General features: G+C 41.8%; 1 protein-coding gene across 1 annotated transcript in view; it reads right to left on the bottom strand.

Annotated features, from left to right (window-relative positions):
• Positions 1 to 367: 367 nt before the first annotated feature.
• The window catches only part of MTMR10 (myotubularin related protein 10), a 44948-nt gene continuing 25539 nt past the window's right edge, over positions 368 to 19776 (bottom strand). Inside the window, exons 6-16 of the mRNA XM_062000504.1 lie at positions 16246 to 16336; positions 11543 to 11717; positions 11038 to 11125; positions 10782 to 10870; positions 9681 to 9811; positions 9496 to 9565; positions 9236 to 9306; positions 7785 to 7954; positions 6574 to 6744; positions 5542 to 5724; positions 368 to 5031 (exon numbers count right to left, since the gene is read on the bottom strand). Of these exons, the coding sequence (XP_061856488.1) occupies positions 4432 to 5031; positions 5542 to 5724; positions 6574 to 6744; positions 7785 to 7954; positions 9236 to 9306; positions 9496 to 9565; positions 9681 to 9811; positions 10782 to 10870; positions 11038 to 11125; positions 11543 to 11717; positions 16246 to 16336 (1839 nt within the window). The 3' untranslated portion in view covers positions 368 to 4431. The remainder of the gene's footprint in view (positions 5032 to 5541; positions 5725 to 6573; positions 6745 to 7784; positions 7955 to 9235; positions 9307 to 9495; positions 9566 to 9680; positions 9812 to 10781; positions 10871 to 11037; positions 11126 to 11542; positions 11718 to 16245; positions 16337 to 19776) is intronic.

Raw genomic sequence — 19776 nt, forward strand, 5'->3', positions numbered from 1 at the left:
GTTTTGCCCCACATCTGTGGAGGTGTTTTCTCGGTGAGAAATAACGCAGTCAGCTGGAATGGAACCCAAAGGCTAAGTTCTCTTAAGACACAAAAATCCTGTGGGTTTGTCTCAATTTTAACACACAGCCAACACCTTTTCTCTGGAGTCTTCATTCTCATCTTGAGTAAGTTGTACTGGTATCAGAAATTCTGCGCCTCAGGTGAGCAGCAGACACTGGCATGGAGTGCAGGGAGAAATTAAGGCTGTTTGCACATCTTTTTGTATTAATCATTTTTCTACAGCACAGTGTCTCTGCTCTTCTTGGAAAAAACAACACACGCCCACTATTTTTTTGTTAGAGGAGGCGAAAGGAAACTGCCTGAAGTTCACTGTGGAAAGGTATGAATTTATTTAGTCTAATTTACTTCACATTCACAACTCAGCATCAGGATTTTATAATCCTCCCGGCACTGCTACTTTACTCAATAAATCGTTATCAGGCACAAAGGTTTTAGTTTCAGTTGAAATAGTGAATTCTAAACCATCACAGCAACAGCATTAGAAGCCTACTGCCTAGAGCAATTTGAGGTACAGATTTCTGTCTCTTAATGTTAGAGGCAAAATTAAGATTTCATCCTTTGTTTAAATATTCATTAGAGATTGTTTTTGGTTTTAACGTCTTCCTGGCTGAGAGTGAGCCAAAACCTTTGCCCCACTTGCTACATTTTCATTAAAAATACAAGGCAGTTACTATCAAAGTGGTGTGGCAGGCAGGTGCACAGGGACACACACCCAGGCCTGGGTACACACAGGGCACTTTGCAATGCCTTTCTGGAGTGGCAGAAACCAGCAGCTCAGTGTGTCTGACCAGCATCCCTGGTCTGACCACCATAAACTCTGCCTCGCGGTCATTAGTGATACTGGAGGGTCACTTGAGCCCCATCAGCCAGCGTTTCCTGCCTCCCCCTTTGTGGTTTACAGTGTAGTACAAAGGTTGGAACAGCCAGGAACAGCCAAAATAGTGCATGTTTTCTAGAAACAGACAACAAAAGATAAAACATCTTGGTAGTTTTTCAACTCTTGCAACACCAAGATGGCATTAACAGTATCTTGTTTTGCATGGTGGACAGAAATTAGAATTGGAAAAGGTGTACATACGTATACAAACACACACACACATATATACACACACGCTCGTATGTCAGTACTCTGTACACAGGCGTTAAAAGACACATACTCACACCCCAAAATTGCTTCTGAAAGTTGTTAGAGATGTTACTGTGTTGGTAAGGCAATGCTGCAGTGTGGAGAATAGTTTAAAATGAACATTTAGTACCTGTCTTTCACAAGTCAAGAGAAGAAATGCAGATGTTTAACTGAGGAGGGAGGGAGGAAGGAAAGGAAGGAAAGGAAGGAAAGGAAGGAAAGGAAGGAAAGGAAGGAAAGGAAGGAAAGGAAGGAAAGGAAGGAAAGGAAGGAAGGACATCTGCAGGTGCCACACACCACACACAGCCCCATGGCCCTCACTGAGGCTCCTGGGTAGCAAAGGAAGGAAGGACATCTGCAGGTGCCACACACCACACACAGCCCCATGGCCCTCACTGAGGCTCCTGGGTAGCAGCCCAGCTTGAGGCAGCCCTGGGGGGCCTGGCTCAGGCCATAGCTAGGGGCCTGGCCATGGAGGCAGCAGCTCCCCTTTCCCCTGCCGCCAGTTGCCATCAGCCTCTACACACCCGACTCTCCTTTGTGAGCTGTGTAGCATTTAGTACTGTTTGGCAAATAGATATTGAGACACGTTTTTGTTTATTATAAAGGCATATTATTTTCAACCCCCTCCCATGCTCTATATATAAAATACAAAGACCATCTGCAGCATCTGTACACATCTTAGAACTGAAATGTAAAAATGTCTGAAAGCTCCTTACAAAAGACAGTCCTGTTTAAATAGAGTACCCATGTTTTCCCCCAAAGGGCACTACCTAAATTTTTTTCTTTTAATTCCACCAGCTGCCCGTGTGGAGTAATTTATTTACATTTTTTTTTTTGGTACCTTAAACAAAAAAAAAAGTTAAACTTTTAAGGAAAAAAAAGACCATAGTTTTAACTGTAGTTTAAAAAAAAACCCCAAAACAATTGGTACCAAAAGACACTAAGCACACAGGTTGAGGTCCTTTATGTCAAGTATCAGGCCAGGGAAAACAGTTAGCTAATGGGGGAGAAAAGACTGAAAAAAAAATAATCCCAACAGCAAACAAATACAAACAACTGAATAATGGATTGAAGGAGTTAGGTGACTGCTCCAGCAAGCTTGTAAGTAAACACAACTGGTTTGTGGACCATTTAACATGCTGAGACCACCTTGCAGCATAAGTTGGCAACTGAGGTGAATGCATGTTTTTCCTCACAAACAGCTGAGCGGAACCCAGGCAGCACCGTGCCGTAAGGCAGGACGGGACGGAGTGTATGTGTGTGCCCGCGCCTGCACACGCCTGTGCCCACGTGCCTGGCTTCTCTGCAGAAAAAGGGGCTGCAGGCTTAATTAGCTAAAAAAGGAAGCCTGCCCCCAACAGCTCACCTTCACGAGGACCTGCTGCTTACCCCACTGACACAGGAGTGTGAGGAGGCAGCAGCTCCAGCACCCCCCCCCCCCCACCCCAGCTCTGCAGCCTGGGGCCAAGGCAGATCTTGCCCTTCCTAGCGCACAGCTGGCACTGTACGGGCGCTCCAGATGCACATGCTCCAAAATAAATAAGCAATCTTGGACATCCAAAACGCACACTGTGGTTTAGACTGTGCTGAAGACCAGTTTGGTTTTTACAAACAAATGAAGAGCTCCACATCCTCTTGCTCCCTGCCTTTTTTAACTCTAATATACTGCATATTGTCACCATGCTGCTTCACCCTGCCGAGAACTGAGAATAGCTTCTAGTCTAGCACACAAGACCTTTAGTGCCCGAACTTGTGAGTCAACACTTGAACAGAGGCTCAGTGATGGTTCAACGCTGTGTTTTACAGAGATCAGTTAATACAAAAGCACAGCCTTGCTCTTAGAAGGCAGTTGACAGAAACCTTCACACATTACCTTCCTTCCACCCTCCCAGCATACTTTACTCTCTTGCTTTTCTCCCCATCAAGCTTGAGGCTTTTTCTGGCACAGCACCCAGGGGAGAGGTATCATTTGAAAGGTTTTAGAGCAAAGAGGTGGCTGCTCATCAAGCCCAGGGAGGCTGTTGGATTTAATTCCCTCAGGCAGTGCTCGCCCACCGCACCATCTGTATGGACTGGCAGGCATGTAAAAACAGGGCACCACTCACCACTTTTCTTCCAGCACCTGCTTACAAGTGACAACAGCACTAAGCACCCTCATGGATTTGGCCACTTGCAGCATGTCCTCCTGTCTGGAACTCTGTAGGGCTTTAGCATGGATTCTGCCAACAGCTACTTCATCCTACAACAGGCTGAGGAGAGGTGCAGCAGGGATCTGGGTCCGTGCAGGGATGGAATGCTGAGGATTTGAGTGCTCAGTGAGGCTCTCATGAGACAAACAGGCATAACCTGAATGAGGAAAAGCTGGCTGGCTGTTGAGCTGGCCTGCTGCTATTTCCAGAAATGGAGGAGGGAGCAGGGGTTGGAGCAAGAACTTACCATAACAATGCTGTAAAAAGGGAAGGGAGTGCCAGCTGCATTAATCTTGCTACTGCTTCCTCCCAATTAAAGGCACTTCTAAAGCTACTACAATACCCTATCTACAGTAAATGTGTTAAGGTTAACAGTGCATTGTCCTGAAGTTTATTCCTATAGTCTAAAGTCCATGACAAAGAGCACATATCTGACTGTTAATGAATACATTTTGGAGAGAGAGAGAGAAATGGAATGAGGTCCCCCCGACACACACTGCATGAACACACACACACACACACACAAACACACAGGGCGACCGAGGCAGAGAACAGCTGCGTGTCCTTGTGTGTCTGGGTGCAGGTTAAGGACCTTTCCCAAGAGGCAAGCTCATGAAATGGTTTGTTCCCAGATCTCAGCTGCTGCTCTGTGTCCACTGCACCTAACTATGATTAGCCAAGTGGCTTTGACACAAGAGACACTTCACTCACTATGTGGGGAAAAAAAAAAGGTATTTCAAGCAGAACCGTCAGGAAGGAGCACAGCACACAGCCCTTCAACCGGGTAATGGACTGCTTCACTGCAGACAGGGAACCAAACCACAGCAACTAGGGGAGGGGCTGGGACCAGAAGCCCTGGCAGATGAGCACGACTGGGGGCAAAATTGTGCGATTTGAAGCATGACTTGCTTTGCGTTTCAATATTTGTGCAAAACTTACGTAATGTTTGTATATAAAAATTATTACAGCTTCCAATGGCGCGTTTAGCAGTGTTAACTTAGACAAAATGATATGCTGTGTTCTCCCCAAACCTTTCAACCCTCGCATCATCTCAGTCTTCATTTGCAAGCGTCTCAGTGGACAGCCAGATTTTGGCACCACTTAGAAATTTGCTTAAAGGTGTTCCCAGAATGCTCCGTCTGCATAGGTTCCCTATAGGAGAAAATGGGAATGAGGAGGAGAGAAAGTCTGGGGCCCCAGAGGTGTCACGTAGACCATTTGCTCTGAAGTACATCTTGCTTTGATCCAGTTCCGAGCAGCTGCCTTGCAGAGGAGAGTTGCTCTTGTACTGCCGAAGATTCCGGTTTAACATGTCCACTTCGTCTGCCAGCAGAGACACTCTGTGGAAAGCAGTGATGAAGCCCCCGTGGTTGATCTGGGCCTCGGGAACCCAGCGGAAGTAGCACAGTTTCCACAGTTTTATTTGTGTCCCAGAGATATGGGGCAGAATGACGCCGTGCAAGTCAACGGGCTTTGCAAACCAGTCCCTGAAGTACTGTTCCATACTGTTACTCTGACTCTCTGTTTGCTGCAAAAAGTCTGGTTTCAGTTTTAGTATAAGAGAGTTTCTTCTTGGAAGGAACTCTTGCTCACTGATGATGCCGTTTTTTAGTGCTGGGGGGACCCCTCGCAATGTGGAGCTGTAGTTTTTCTGCAGAAAATAAATACTGATGATTTTCCAGTTCTATGCTCACATGAACAGCAAGATTTCCCTGAGCTGCTAGTATGCATCATCCAGACAAATGATGAGACCTTAGACAGTTCAGAGCTTGTGTGTCACTACTGCAGGGGCAAACAATGTGGACATTTATGGCCTTTAATAAGGACTTTCTAAAACAATGCTTGAATTCAACAGTATTTACTGAAAAAAATGGGCAACCCCAGGGGAAAAAAGTGGCATGTCATCCCTTTTCCATAGGTGAAATAACACAAGTGTTGGCAGTGAGCTCAGCCACATCAGAACATGTCCTGGAACACAAGGCTCAAGGCATCTTTACTTCTGCAGAAAACAATTTCTGTAGGCTGGGAGGCTAAGAGAAAGAACGCTCCTATTGCTAAAGTGAGGGTGCCAACCACTACCATCACTGTAACTTCTCAAGCACTAGCGCCTTCTGGTTAAGCACAGACAGGTCCATTCCCAGACAGACAGCACCAGAGTTACCTTTGAGCGTTTAAAAGTTTTGACAGCTCCGTTCTGTACACACGGTGCACTCTTCCCAATGTACAAAGGGTTGTGAAAGAGCAGGCGGTCCCTGCTTGCAAACTGCAGAGACCAGTCCCAAACACAAGGGAATCTGAGGCCTTTCTCATCACCCAGCTGAATATTTTTGCTTATGGCAAATTCCTGCAAGAAGTTAACATTCAGACATATTAGAAATTAAAGAGAACAGGTTTATTCATACATCTTAATTATAATCCAGTGCAGAACTACTGGGCAAAGAGCAGGGATATAACTCAGAGGTGGCTGCAGATCAAAGCAACACAGCAGCAAGAGTGCTGGAGAAAACAGCCTTACCCCTTCCTCTGTGCAATGCAGAGGCAGGACTAATGCTTACTTAGCAATAACTACTTTTCAGTGAGTGTTTCTTTACCCTGACCCTCCCCAAGCTGTTATTTCAAGAATACACTAATGGTCCCTCAAAGCTCTACTTTAAAGGGAAAATATTTAGGTTTTATCAGCCATCAAATGTTTTCTACACACAGCTCTGATAAGCTCCAGTTTTCAAAACCAGATTTCAGTGTTTAGTTTCCTAAATACCTTCATTGTGCATTACCACTTGAACTTTACATAGTCTTTTCCAACTTTTTCAACTATGTAAACAATTATGTCAAGAGATTTCAAAGTTTGCCTGAAGTGTGAAATTCTACTTATTGCTGTCATTCTGTTTTATCAGTTCCAGATAGGAATCTGTTTCCTAGAGGAATACAAATAATGATGTACAACAACAATGCTTTTCTAGAAAAAAATATAAAAGAAATTCAATAGACTTTCTTCTTGAATAGTTACTGTCTATGCAAAGATCACCTGAAAGGACATTCTGATCACACTCATTTGGGGACCTGAGTATTTTGCCCCAAAGAGAGTGTGACATTTTGAAAACTACAAAGTAATACCATTGAGTTGAGCTGATGTTATTTCCAGAAGGACATGCTGAAATCTAACTGAAAAGCAGCTGAAACACTTCATACTCACGGTGCTTTCCTTCACCCGCTGATGAGGGCAATTGAAAAGGAAAGTGCCAAACAGTGAGATACGTGCACTGTCATGCAGGATGGTCAAGTACATCTCAGAGAACTCGAAGGCTGCTGGGTACTGTTCTAGCAGCTGCCAAACACAGTCAAGAAACATCAAGAACAAAGGAGACTAGGAAAAGAAACAGAGAATTATTAGATTTAACAGAAGCTTTTCCCAAGTTACACCAATTTCTGTAGCGTTAGCACTCCATTAGGGTATGTAGCTATAGATTCCTCCACAGGGTAGACTATTTGGAGTACTGTATTTGTTACGATTTTTATGCAATTGTCATAGTCTGTACTCCTGTTTAGCCACCTTCACGAGCAACTGTGTCAACTGGCTTTCTCAGCTTTCCCTTCTCTGTAAGAAGCCAGTCAACTCTTTCCTGGGCTCTCTTCATACTCATGTGGCTGCAGAAGCACTTTCTGCCTCCTGTATGTCCCTCTTAATTTCCAATGTACCACACCAGCACTGGTACGAGCCTCCCTTACTACCTGGCCTTATTTTCACAATGCCTATACTTCCTTCTTGTTTGAAATGACTGGAAAGCTTATGATTCAGTCACCTTAACTTCTCACTACACTGCCAACCCAGGGTCTTCTAGTTTTCCAACTGCAATTACAAGTCTTTTCTTTGCAATGAAGGGGCCAAATAAGATTAGGTGGAACTAGCGGAAATCAAGCACTGTGCTATCCTCTATTAGTCTGTGTGGCAGCTGTGTATCAGTTCATAAAACTGCAGTGGTTCTCTTATCAGCTCACTGCTTTGAAAAGCACTGCATTTCAATAGGACTTTACTTGCAAAAAGATGAGGGTGACAAATTACTCCCTCAGTAAAACAAACAAAACAAGGAACCTCCTCCAAACCCACTCCCAACCCCTTGTATATCAATTTAAAATGCGGCCGTGTTAGCATTTGTAACAGTGGGACCTCTTCATGAGTAACACTGAAGCAACATAAAAACCCAGCAACATTTGATTGTAGGTGGTACTTCCGAGTCTCACATGGCTGCAGAAAATCTCTCTCCTGGCCAAGGATTTATTTTCCCTGATGTTATTTTCATTACACTTGAAAGTTTTTAAAAACATTTTTACTTTCAGATTTCCATGTGAATAAATGTTCATGCTGATGTTACCCAGATGCTCTTATGACATATGATTCATTTTTACCTCTTTGTCAGATCTCTTCAAGTGGTTACACCTATCTAAAAATTGGTATCCTGCCATGACCCATTCCTTCTGTATTAGGCTTTGAAATCCAACAATTGTTCGAAAATAGGGATCCAGCATGACTTGGATGAGAGAGGCAGCAAGACAGCTCAGGTCCCGTCCCTCTTCCTCTGTGAAGAATATACAGAATGTATGAAACATATACAGTATACAGGCATAGATAGATAAAATTTGATCTCAGAGAGCAAAAAGACGCAACTAGGTCTAGTGTTTTTGTTTGAATTTCTTTTACAACATGCATTTTGCTGCTGTAATTATTCTCACAGTTTCAAAAGAAAAAGACTAGAAGAAAAAAAGGTTTTTTTTTTAAAACTGAAATTCATACTATAGAAAATGCTCCTGCAGTACACAGCAAAACAATGCATTCCTCAAGAACAAAATACCCACCCTAATGCCTGGTATGTAAACCAGAGGGTGGAAATTTTTGACATATTTTCCACCCTGAAGCAGTTTTTGGAAGGCTGGTATCTGGGGAGAGTGGCATATCCCAGCTCAGCAGGCCGTGTAGAAGTGACAGAAAACACAACATTTCTGATCTCTAGATAGAAACACATTTTTCAGTGTCTTTTTTTTTTTTTCTGGAATACCTGTTGGCACTTACACAACAGCAGCCACTGTTAGGGAAATATTGCTGTATATAGAACAATTAACACAGTACAAAATTTTTGATTCTGTTGTATCAATATGAGAATAAAACCCACCAAGACTCAAAGTGTAGTATTCCTTTGATGCTATGGACTATGCTGCAGCTCACAAACGCAACAAAATTACTTTCCTTTCTAGTTCCTCCAATGCCTAACATATTCAGAAGTTTATCCATAACAACTACAGTTATCTGGAGTAGTGTTTCCAGTTCTGGGCTCCTCAGCTCAAGAAGGACAGAGAGGAGAGGAACTTCTGGAGAGAGGCCAGCACAGGGCCACCAAGATGATCAGGGAACTGGGGTTATTTAATCTAGAAAAGAGGAGACTGAGGGGGGATCTTACTAACATTTACAAATATCTAAATGGTGGATGTCAGGAAGTTGGGACATCCCTTTTTTCTATACTATCTAGCAACAGGACAAGGAGTAATGGGATGAAGCTGGAACACAAAAAGTTCCATTTAAATATAAGAAAAAACTATTTCACTGTTCAGGTGATGGAGCCCTGGCACAGGCTGCCCAGAGGGGCTGTGGAGTCTCCTTCCTTGGAGGTCTTCAAGACCCGCCTGGACATGTTCCTATGTGACCTGATCTAGGTGAACCTGCTTCTGCAGGGGGATTGGACTAGATGATCTCTAAAGGTCCCTTCCAACCCCTACCATTCTATGATTCTATTACTGTCTCAGTGTGTTTACCTCCATTATCATACCAAAGCTAAGTACAGCACACTATGATGTGGTTGGTTTACCTTGCAGAACCACGGAAACATGCTTACACTCCATCATATACACAATCTCAGCAGAATGCTTAAGAAATGATCTAGGACAGGAAAAGAAAGTGATACAACAGTTAATAACAAGTTTGCTCTAGAAAAAAAAATATTTGGGACATCTATATTTACCTAACTCATATATAACAACAGAATCCTTCAACTAATTCACTGCTTATTTACACTGGGCACACTTTTCTTCATATCTCATTAACCATCATTTTATTAATGGTACAAACCTAATATACTCTAACCAGCGAGTATTTTCCAGTGAAGACAGCCACTTTTCTTCTGTTTCTTCAAAAGGCTCTGCAACAAGAAAAGTAATTACATTGCAGAGTAACTTCCAATAACTATTCCTGTTAGCCAGATCTGTTATATTTCAAGAAAATAACCACCATGGAAGAAGGTCAGTCCAGCATACCATTAACACACAGCTGCTTGAGTTTGATATGTGCAGCCTGGATTTCCTGGATGTTGGGGAGACACTTGTCCAGATCAGATTTGTAAACATCACTTCTCAGGGGATGGCTTCGAGTTATTGCATTACAAATCCTAAGAAAAAGAAGCAGTTATTTTATTACTGAGGAAGAAAGAAACAGTCTTTGAAGAAATATGCCACAGACTTTAATTGCAAACAATTAAAACCACATAAAGCATGCACCTTATTCTGACAAAAAAGTTCTTTGGTTCATATTCAGGAGATATGCTGCTCCTGCCACAAAGCTGTTGACTCAAATACTTCTGTTATCTGCTCCTTACAAACCAAAAAACTGGAAACGCTGGATCATTAAAACAACATGTCTGGGAAAATAAAATCTGAGGCTGACTTATGGTTAAATAGCTCTACTCATTTTAACTTTTCACCATTTTTATTGACTTATCTAGGCTAAACAAACAGAACATATACGAAGTTCATAAAGCCAGGAAATCTCATAGAGTTTTAAATAAAACTCAGAGCTCCAGTCTAACTCACAATGCATGTGTTTGTACTACTACAAAAAGTCACCTCTCAAATCAAAGAACAAAAAATTCCAAGCTAGTATACTACTTATGCAAGGCTCTAAATGCCTTCATCTTTTATCAAGGACAGTGAATGACAAACATTTGACAGAAACACCGTGTGTACGGTGGCACTAAATCTATAGATCTGTATCTCCCAATGCCACAAATAAGTTCTACTGTGTCTGGCTGAAGCAGGTACAGAATTCTCCACCAACATAAGCTGCATTAGTGTAACAGCAATAGGAAAGATTAAGACTGATCCTTTTATCAGTAAATTCTGTCACCTGAATTAATAGCTGCCTAAAAAATAAACATCTCTTAAAATCTGGAAATTTAGTACTTGAAACTGAAGTAGACTTTGAATAGAAATTGTGCCAGAACTATATTCAGAGAACAGTTTCACCAAAGCTACTGCACTGCAACGTTATGAAGCAAGTATCTTCTCCACAACAGCCACTGCTCTGTGTTGCAAGTGTTATCCTACATGTCCGATTTAAGGACACTATAACTCATAATTTACCTTTGATCAATCCTTCTTTGTTGCAGCACGTCTTTAATGTTGGCCATTCTTACAAGGGCACTCCCATTAGGGTGATTCCAGGACCATAACTAATACGGGGAAAAAAACCACAAAAGACACAACAAAATCATGCAGGTTACTGTTATTCCATAGAAGATGTTTTCTAATGCTACACACAAAACTCTGTTAATTGGCACACATTTCTTTAATATTGCCCAATAATCAAGAACAGTAACAGAATAAGGACTATACTTACTGGCATTCGTCTCCCAATAAAAGAGTAGGAGTATAGCTTAAGGTCTTGATCTGCTAAGGAAGATGGAACCACAAAATATTCTGGAAGGCTTGGAGAAAAAAACATGATATAAAAGGTTACTTCTCCCTACACATTTTACCAGCTTTACTCTTGCTGCAATGCTATCTTTCCAACTCTGTTAAATCATAATGCACCAGCCCTTAATACCATAATGCTAACTCCTTGTCTCATGTCTGCACCATCTTACATATCCCTGGTACAGCTCAGTTGCATTTGTTTAGAAATGTTTCAGGGGGAAGCACAAGAGCATGAAAGCAACAGATGCCAAAGTATGACATTTCCTTTTAAGACAACACTTGCAGGATCTTCCAATGGAGAGCCTCTCCAGAGAGTGGCATATTTCCGAGGTGCACAGATAGGCAGGACGGAGGCTTTGGTAGAGGAGACAGGGAAAGACAGTATAATTGCCTTCTTTTCTTCTACTTGCGTTATAAGAGAAACTTACCAAGTAGATATCATATAACCTTCATTGATTGAACAAACTCTCCACTCTGATGCACCTGTCCTTTTGATTTCTCTATCCCAATCAGAGTAAGTTTCAAACAAAGGTGTCTGCTGACCACTGGCACTGCCGATGCCACCACCACCACCTCCTGGGTCTATTCCATTCACCTTCTTTGCTAGGGAAAGAAAATTCATCAATGCACATTTTATAAAAAGAGAGAAAAAAACCTTCTTAATGACAAGAATGAGCCATTGGTTTCACAACTCATAGCACCTATTTTTGTGTTACAGCAGATCCATGATTTAAGGACAGCTTGGTGATAGATGTAGATGTACATTTTTTTCCTGCAGTTTCAACAGAGAAGTCACATAAAATGGGATGTTATGCTGTCTGGTAGAAAGTAAGACATGCTGACAGTCAGGAATGACTGTTATTTTCAGTCACAGAATTCCTGTCTTCAACACTCCAATGTTAGCGGTGTTTTATTGAGATGAACCCTGCTGTATTAACAGCAAATCAAATAAATTGAAGGCCAAGTTTAAAAAAAATACAAATTTATATCCACAGAAAAAGATGGCCTACCATTTTGTGGCAAGGGACCAAGGACGTTACAAACTCTGTTACTAATACAGAAAGACCGCCTTTGCTGGTCATCCTTTAGGTGCCAAGGAGGCAGTCAGCTGTGTCAAAGCAGACTGTTTTGTTTCTTGACACATGGAAGTAAATTTTTAGATGAAAGTGAAATAAAGTGAAACTCAACACTGTTCCCTTCCCTATGAAAGCAGCTAGCTTTAGCAAGAGCCTGTAAACATGTAAGTGTATGTCCAACCACAGAATCATAGAACCGTTTTGGTTGGAAGAGACCTTTAAGATCATCAAGTCCAGCATTTGTCCCAGCCCTATCAACCACCCAACCGTTTAACGAAGTACAACATTCACCTGTTTCTTAAACAATTCCAGGGATGGTGACTTCACTACTTCCCTGGGCAGCCTGTTCCAATGTCTAACAACCCTTTCAGTAAAGAAATTCCACCTCATGTCCAGCTTCAACCTCCCCTGGTGCTACTTGAGGCCATTTCCTGTTGTTTGTTACTAGGGAGAACAGAACAATCCCCAGCTCTCTACAACTTCCTTTCAGGTAGTTGCAGACAGCGATAAGGTCTCTCATCAGCTGTCTCCAGGCTAAACAACTGCAGATTCCTCAGCCATTCCTCACACGAGACATGCTCCAAATCCTTTACTAGCTTGGTAGCCTGCCTCTGGATCCTCTCCAGCACCTCAAAGTCCTCGTAGAGAGGGGCCCAAAACCAGACACCGTATTCGAGGTGTGGTCTTAGCAAAGTGGAGTACAGGGGAATGGTCACCTCTGTCCTCCTGCTTACAACACTGTTCCTGATACAGGCCAGGATGCCATTGGCCTTGGCCACCTGTGCACACTGCTGGCTCAAGTTGCTGTCAACCAACACTCCCAGGTCCCTCGCTGCCTGGCAGCTCTCCAAGCACTCCTCCCCAAGCCTGTAGCGCTGCTGGGGGTTGTTGTGGCCCAAGTGCAGGACTCAGCCCTTGGCCTCCTTGAAACTCATGGCACTGACCTTGGCCCAGCCATCCAGCCTATCATCTCTCCGTAAAGCTTCCCTACTCTCAGGCAGATCAACACTTCCACCCAGCTTGGTGTCATCTGCAAACTTACTAAGGGTGCACTCTACCCCCTCATGCAGATGTTAAACAGGAGTGGGCCCACTGAGTCCTGGGGGACACCACTTGTGACCGGCTGCAACTGGATTTAACTCTATTGACCTCAACTCATTGAACCTGGCCATCTAACCAGCTTTTCACCCAGGAAAGCGTTTGCCCATCCAAGCCAAGAATAGCCAATTTCCCTAAGAGAACGCTGTGGAAAGCAGTGTCAAATGCCTACTAAAGTCAAGATAGGCAACATCCACAGCCTTTCCTTCATCCAATAAGAGCATCAGCCTGTCATAGAAGGAGATAAGGTTTGTCAAACAGGACCTGCCCATGCTGACCGGGCCTGATCACCTGGTTGTCCTGCATGTGCTGCATAACAGAACTTAGGATGATCTGCTTCATGAGCTTACCGGGCACTAAAGTCAAACTGACAGGTCTGTAATTTCCCAGGTCATCCTTCTGTCCATTCTGATATCTGGGTGTTATACTGGCTGACTTCCAATCAGATGGGACCTCCTCAGTCAGCCAGGACTGCTGATAAATGATGGACAATAGCTTGGCAAGCAGCCCTGCCAGTTCTCTCAGGACTCTACGATGTACCCCATCAGGCCCCATAGATTCGTGTACATCAGTGTGGAGCAGCAAGTCTCCTGAATTGTAGGTGGGACATTTTGCTCCTTGCCCCTGTGTCTTGGCTTGGGGGGCTGACTTTCCCCAGTGGAAATGTGTCTTGGCTTGGGGGGCTGACTTTCCCCAGTGGAAATGCTGCTGTTACTAAAGACTGAGGCAAAGAAGGCATTAAGCACCTCAGCCTTATCTTCGTCTTTTAATACCAAATTTCCTTCTGGATCTAATAGGGGATGGAGGCTCTCCCTGGTCTTTACTGTCAAAGTATTTATAGAAACTTTTCTTATTACCCTTTACCTCTAAAGCCAGTTTCATTTCTAGTTGGACTTTTGTCCTTCTAATTATCTTCCTACATAAGCTAACAACGTTCCTGTACTCATTGTGAGGAGTCTGGCTCTTGGTCCAGAGGCCGTAAACTCACTTTTTTTGCCCTGATATTAAGCCAAAAATCACCCTATTGAGCCAGGCCAGTCTTCTTTGCCTCTGGCTTGTCTTACAGCATGTGGGGATGGCCTGTTCCTGGGCCTTTAAGATTTCCTTCTTAAAAATTGCCCAGCTTTCCTGGACTCCTATACCCTTCAAAACTGATCCAAGGGACCCTAACAAGTAACCTCCTAAGCAGATCGAAGTCTGCCTTTCAAAAGTCCAAAGTGTCAGTTTTTCTGCCTTGCCTCCTACCACCTCTATGAATAGAGAACTTAACTTCATGGTCACTGTTCCCCACAACCAAAGCAGATTCAGTGTTATGGCTCTACTGTCATCTCAGTGACTGTGTGGTTTCTACTTTCTGTAGCTATCAACTTCATTCTTACACTAGTACTCAGACTACGTATGTTCTTCAGAAGAAAACCAGACTAAAATAAGATTAAAGTAGCTGTTCAAAGACTGTATACAGAAAATAGGATGATTAACAAAAATGTTGGAATTGTACTGTTCAATGGCAGGTTATATAATTATCAAATACAGCCTGGGAAAAATGATGTACATATATACACCAGGGACATGCAGGCTCTTTATGTTCCTCAAGAAGCACAAAGACGGTGTTTCAACTTTTGCTTTACTGGGACTGGCAGGGATAGAGAGCTGTAAAACACAGTGCTGGAATTGTAAGAGCAAAGCCAGAGAGCTACGCTACAAACCACAGGGTTCACAAGAACAAAAAAAACCCCAACCCACACCGAAAGTATTTAAAACTCTTTTCTCCAGCAACTGCAGCACATCAAACAACTATCTTATGCCATTCTAGTCTTGTGCTCGAGAGAACAACATTTTTTACCCACCTTATGTAATTCTTCCACTAGATATTTTTCCATACAGCAAACAATATTTTAAGGACAGGGAAAAGGCAACTTTCTGACAGACTAAAATTTTGTTCTCACTTCACTTGAACGTTTAATTGTAATTTTATCTGCAAATTGGCTTCTTCCTTAGTACTTTGTAACACTGAAGTACATGGACTTTAATAACTGCCCAAGTTCTATCAGGTAAGAAATTATACGCGTAATTAATTGTGCAACATAATCACATGCACACTCATTGTTGGGCAGGCACAGGGCAGCTGTGTAAAGCACCTGCATGAAAAACATGCGTTTCTGTGCAAATTTGAAGGCCTGAGTTCATAAATCCACAACATTCAAATTTTGTAACAAGCAGATCAGTGGTTTCTAATGCCAGCTGCTGAATAAATGTTTCAGTACCTCAGAACTGTATCAATGGCACTTTCTCTATTTGGAGGCTTGTTACACTAAAACTGATGGTTTTCAGCTGTGTATTGGCTGGGGAACACTAAGCAGTGACCGCACAGCATTACACTAGAAATCAAGTTCCAAAGGCATCTTTTTCAGGCTTACCTAACTGACAAGGTTCAGTTGGAGATTGGCCTTGAGCAGAGAGGGTGTGCTCCAACTCAGCAGGGGTGGTGGAGGTTTTGAGTGGTAAGAACTGCCTAGTAAGCCTCTAGGAAAGAAGGTATGGAGTCCCAAGTTGCACAAATCCTCCTGCAATACCACCAGAAGAGAAACTTATTCCCAAAAGAAGGGCAGGTGAACAAGCCTGCCTGATGGGAGATTAGCTAGGTACCTAGAGTACCAATATAGACATACAATAGGAGGACTGAAGCGTGAACTGAAAAATATGAGTATTCATGCTGACATAGGTAGCTTTGTTTTGTTTCACATAGGAAAGACATTTCTTTTGATTTTGGTTGTTAATGTCTATCACAATGAAAGACTTACAACCAAAAGTAAAAGGTTGGGTGCAGGACAAGCCAATTTTATAACCCCTGGAGATAGCCTCAAATGCTTTTTGCCACTGCTTCTAGACAGAAGTCTCATGAACGTTACATATTATGAAACAGGAAAAAATAATAATCACAATACTTTCACACTTACCTGGATTATGATATATTTCCCCAACATACTCAAATGCAAAGAGAAGCTGAAGATCTGTTGGCTGAGAATAATGAGCTATTGCAAGGCACACCTAGGAAAGAAATATTTTTTACTGTTATTTATAGATATAAAATGTATCGCCTTTAAATATGACAGCATCAACTATCCAGAGCAGAAGTTAAAAAGCAGTCTTCTGATGGTTTATTTCCATATTTTATTTGTGAGGATTGATTTACATAGTTAAACATACTCATATTTGCCAAGAGACCATTACTGTAATCACAGTAGGTATATCAAGAGTGACTGACAAGGGTGGACTAAGCTTTTGCCAGAAAGGTCGGAGTGCAACAGGTATCCCTAAACATGATTCCCTGTATCAGACAAGCAAGGACTTGGAGCTCCTGTCCTGTGCCTGCCCACCTGCATATAGAAGCAATAACAGAAAAAAAGAAAGCACACCACACAGGTGGTGAGCACAATACAGCAAAATCTCATTTGTAATTGGTGTTTAGACAAAGAATCTTTTTTTTTAAAGAAAGAGTACTTATCAATGTAGCATGAGAATGGCCACACTTAGTTCAAAAGGTGTAACCTAGCACTCTGTTCCTGACAGTGGCCAGCAATTTATGCTTAGGAAACAGAGTGCAACCAGAGAAAGCCTATAATGAAATTCCACCGGGATATTTTTCAACAGCTCAGAGACTTCCTGAACTAAAATCTGGTATCAGTATTCAACAGCATTTGACAGATACTTCTTTTACAAAGTTGTCAGTTGGACCAAGAAGAGGTTTTTGAAGTGTGACTTTAGGGAAAAAAATAACAGAGCTTTTTTAAAGGAAAGCATCACATTTAACAAAAAATTGGTATCTAACTAAATTATTGTATTTTCTACCAATTCACTCCATACAGGCACCAGGCTCATGAGTCTGTGCTACCCACAACTCAACCTTCAAAATTGCTCTTTGAAGCCTTCCATGACCTATGTCAATCCTACACCTCATTAAGTTGGATTAAGAAAGGCACTGAAGAAATCTAAATTAAAAGCAAACTGTTTGGTAACAAGTTTTCCCCCAAGTTACTTGGAAGTATTTCACAGTGGGAAATGTTTTCTTCTTGTTAGTCACCTGTAGTTTGTTGTCAGCTGAATAGTAGGCCAAAGATTCTCCAACAATCTCTGATTACAGTACAAAGTGAGTTTTTAGGGTAGGTCCTTTTGCCATGTGTGTGGGATCTAGAGCTAATTAAACATACCAGCCCCCAGTTGATCTTGAGAACTGAAACATCAGTCAAACTTTCTGAGGGTAGCAAGACACAGATTTTGGCCTAGTCCTTAAAGGCTCTGTCCCAGATAACTGCATTTCATTCACAGCAGAAATCCACTCTTCTAGACACCTGCAGGTTTACAGCGAGCTCCAACACTGTCTGACAATCTGCTGCATTAATCAAGTTTAACCAGGCTGAGTCACCAGCCCTTCCCTGGGAAGGGAAATTCAGTAGATATGCATTCTCAAAACAGCAGAGGTTAACTTGGGGCACAAGGAAGAGTCGTGCCTGAGTCTTTATAACAGTCTTGGGACCAGTATCACACAAGCAACTGGTTTTCCATATAAACTGTTTGTTTTGACAGAACCCCACAATTACTAGAATTTAGAGTGTAGCACAGGGTATAGGATTACATACTAGACTTCAAACATGGTCAAGCTGTGCTAGGTTTTGTCTCTTTAAATGTGGATATTCACTAATAAATACAAAAGACTTGAGCAAAAAAAAGAGAAATGTCTAGAAGAATCAAATCCAGGAAGAAGAAAAAAACCCTCAAGCAGAGATTAGCACCATTACTCTCTCAATTTCAGGATGTGAAAATATTTAATGAAAAGGAGGTTATAAAGCAGAAAATTCTATTCTACATGTTCAGATACAGAAATTTCTTGTGTCAGTTTTTAACTGGGGTCCAAAGCATACGATTGGTTCAACATTATTACCACCGAAAATTTTTCCTCTCCCTTTTATTCTTTCCCTTCAGCTCTCCAGGACTCTTTCTATCTAGCAACAAGCTGACACAACTTGTTCACTATTTAGCAGTTTTAGATATTATTTTTGAAAAACATCTGTGCATCTATGAAATTTGCTTTCTGTCCCTAAAGGAAAGTTTTCTATTGTCATAGACATAAAAGTAATATTTACTTGCACAACACACAGCTGAAGGAATATTACTCCTGCATGCATTGTGCCACAGGAAAAACACCTTGGCAGCTCACTTCAGTTCCGCATGGAGAAAGCTACTGTTCTTTTATTAGTTTGCATGCAACATATGACAAAGGTCCCATCATTTCATATATTTTTATTTATTTTGGCTTTTCCTGGAAACATTCCTCACTATTTATAAAACTATTAGTAACTGTAAACTAACTTGAGTTGAAAAGAGTTTTTCACAAACACTGCTGAACAAAATAATTCCTATTGGGTCTCAGAAGCACAGCTGCTTTAACCTTTTTCCTCCGCTTCCAGTTCTGCAATGAAACTGCAAAACACAGAGCAGGGCCTTCAGGGCAGAAGGGGTGGGGTTGGGGTGTGTGGCAAAACTCAATCAGTAAAAAGGAAACTGCAAAATAGTCTAGCATGACTTCTCAAATCAACACTTAAAAACTCATTTCCAGGACTTTGTAAAACTTCTAATAAGTACCATGAAGTAACTGGAAGCCCTGCATGTTTTATTAAAGCTTGTGATTTCAACATGCAAATCAAGGCCAAGGAAGCCAGTTACACCACAACACTTGGCCTCTAACAAACTACATTTGCCTATCATTCACAATGAAACAAAATGGAAATTTGTGTGGTACATGCACATTTTGACTTCCATTTTTCTACGTAACTTTCCACTGTGGTAACTGATATTAACAGATCTGCTCCTCATCTTTATTTATGGGAGTGAAGCATGAAAGCTTTTGACTATGCTGATCTACTCTTAAGGCCTGAGGATAAACTACATGACACTAAAAAATTCCATTGTACTGCCAAACAACACAAAAGAAATACAGTAAAACCTATTTTTAAAAGCAGCAGCTGAAATCTGTCATTTACTTGCCACATCTGAGAAAAAGTATTACATGTTGTATAAAGAAGAGTAAAACTGTGGGGAGGAGATGCTAAGCATTCAAGATCTGGTTCCCCAAAAGTATCAGGCCATAGCCATGCTTTTGAACCTAGCAGCTGAAAAATGCTGCCAGGTGTTCCACATTACAGACATAATTTACAGTACCAAGTACTGCATGGGTGAAACAGTCCACCTGTAGATTATAATACAGGTTCAGGAATTCTATTTCTGATATTAAAAATTTTAGCTACTGTCTTCATTTTTACACTTCAGACAAATTCCACTCATATATTCACCAACAAGTATTAAAGGCACACTTTATTCCTTTTATTTCACTTTATTCCTCGCTAATAGTAGTTTTATTGTCTGAAAGTTTCAAAAGACAAGCACATTCCACAGATCTCAGCAGATTACCACCATAAGTAGAAAGATCTTAA

Source organism: Colius striatus, chromosome 7 (assembly GCF_028858725.1).
Source record: "Colius striatus isolate bColStr4 chromosome 7, bColStr4.1.hap1, whole genome shotgun sequence".
NCBI lineage: Eukaryota > Metazoa > Chordata > Aves > Coliiformes > Coliidae > Colius > Colius striatus.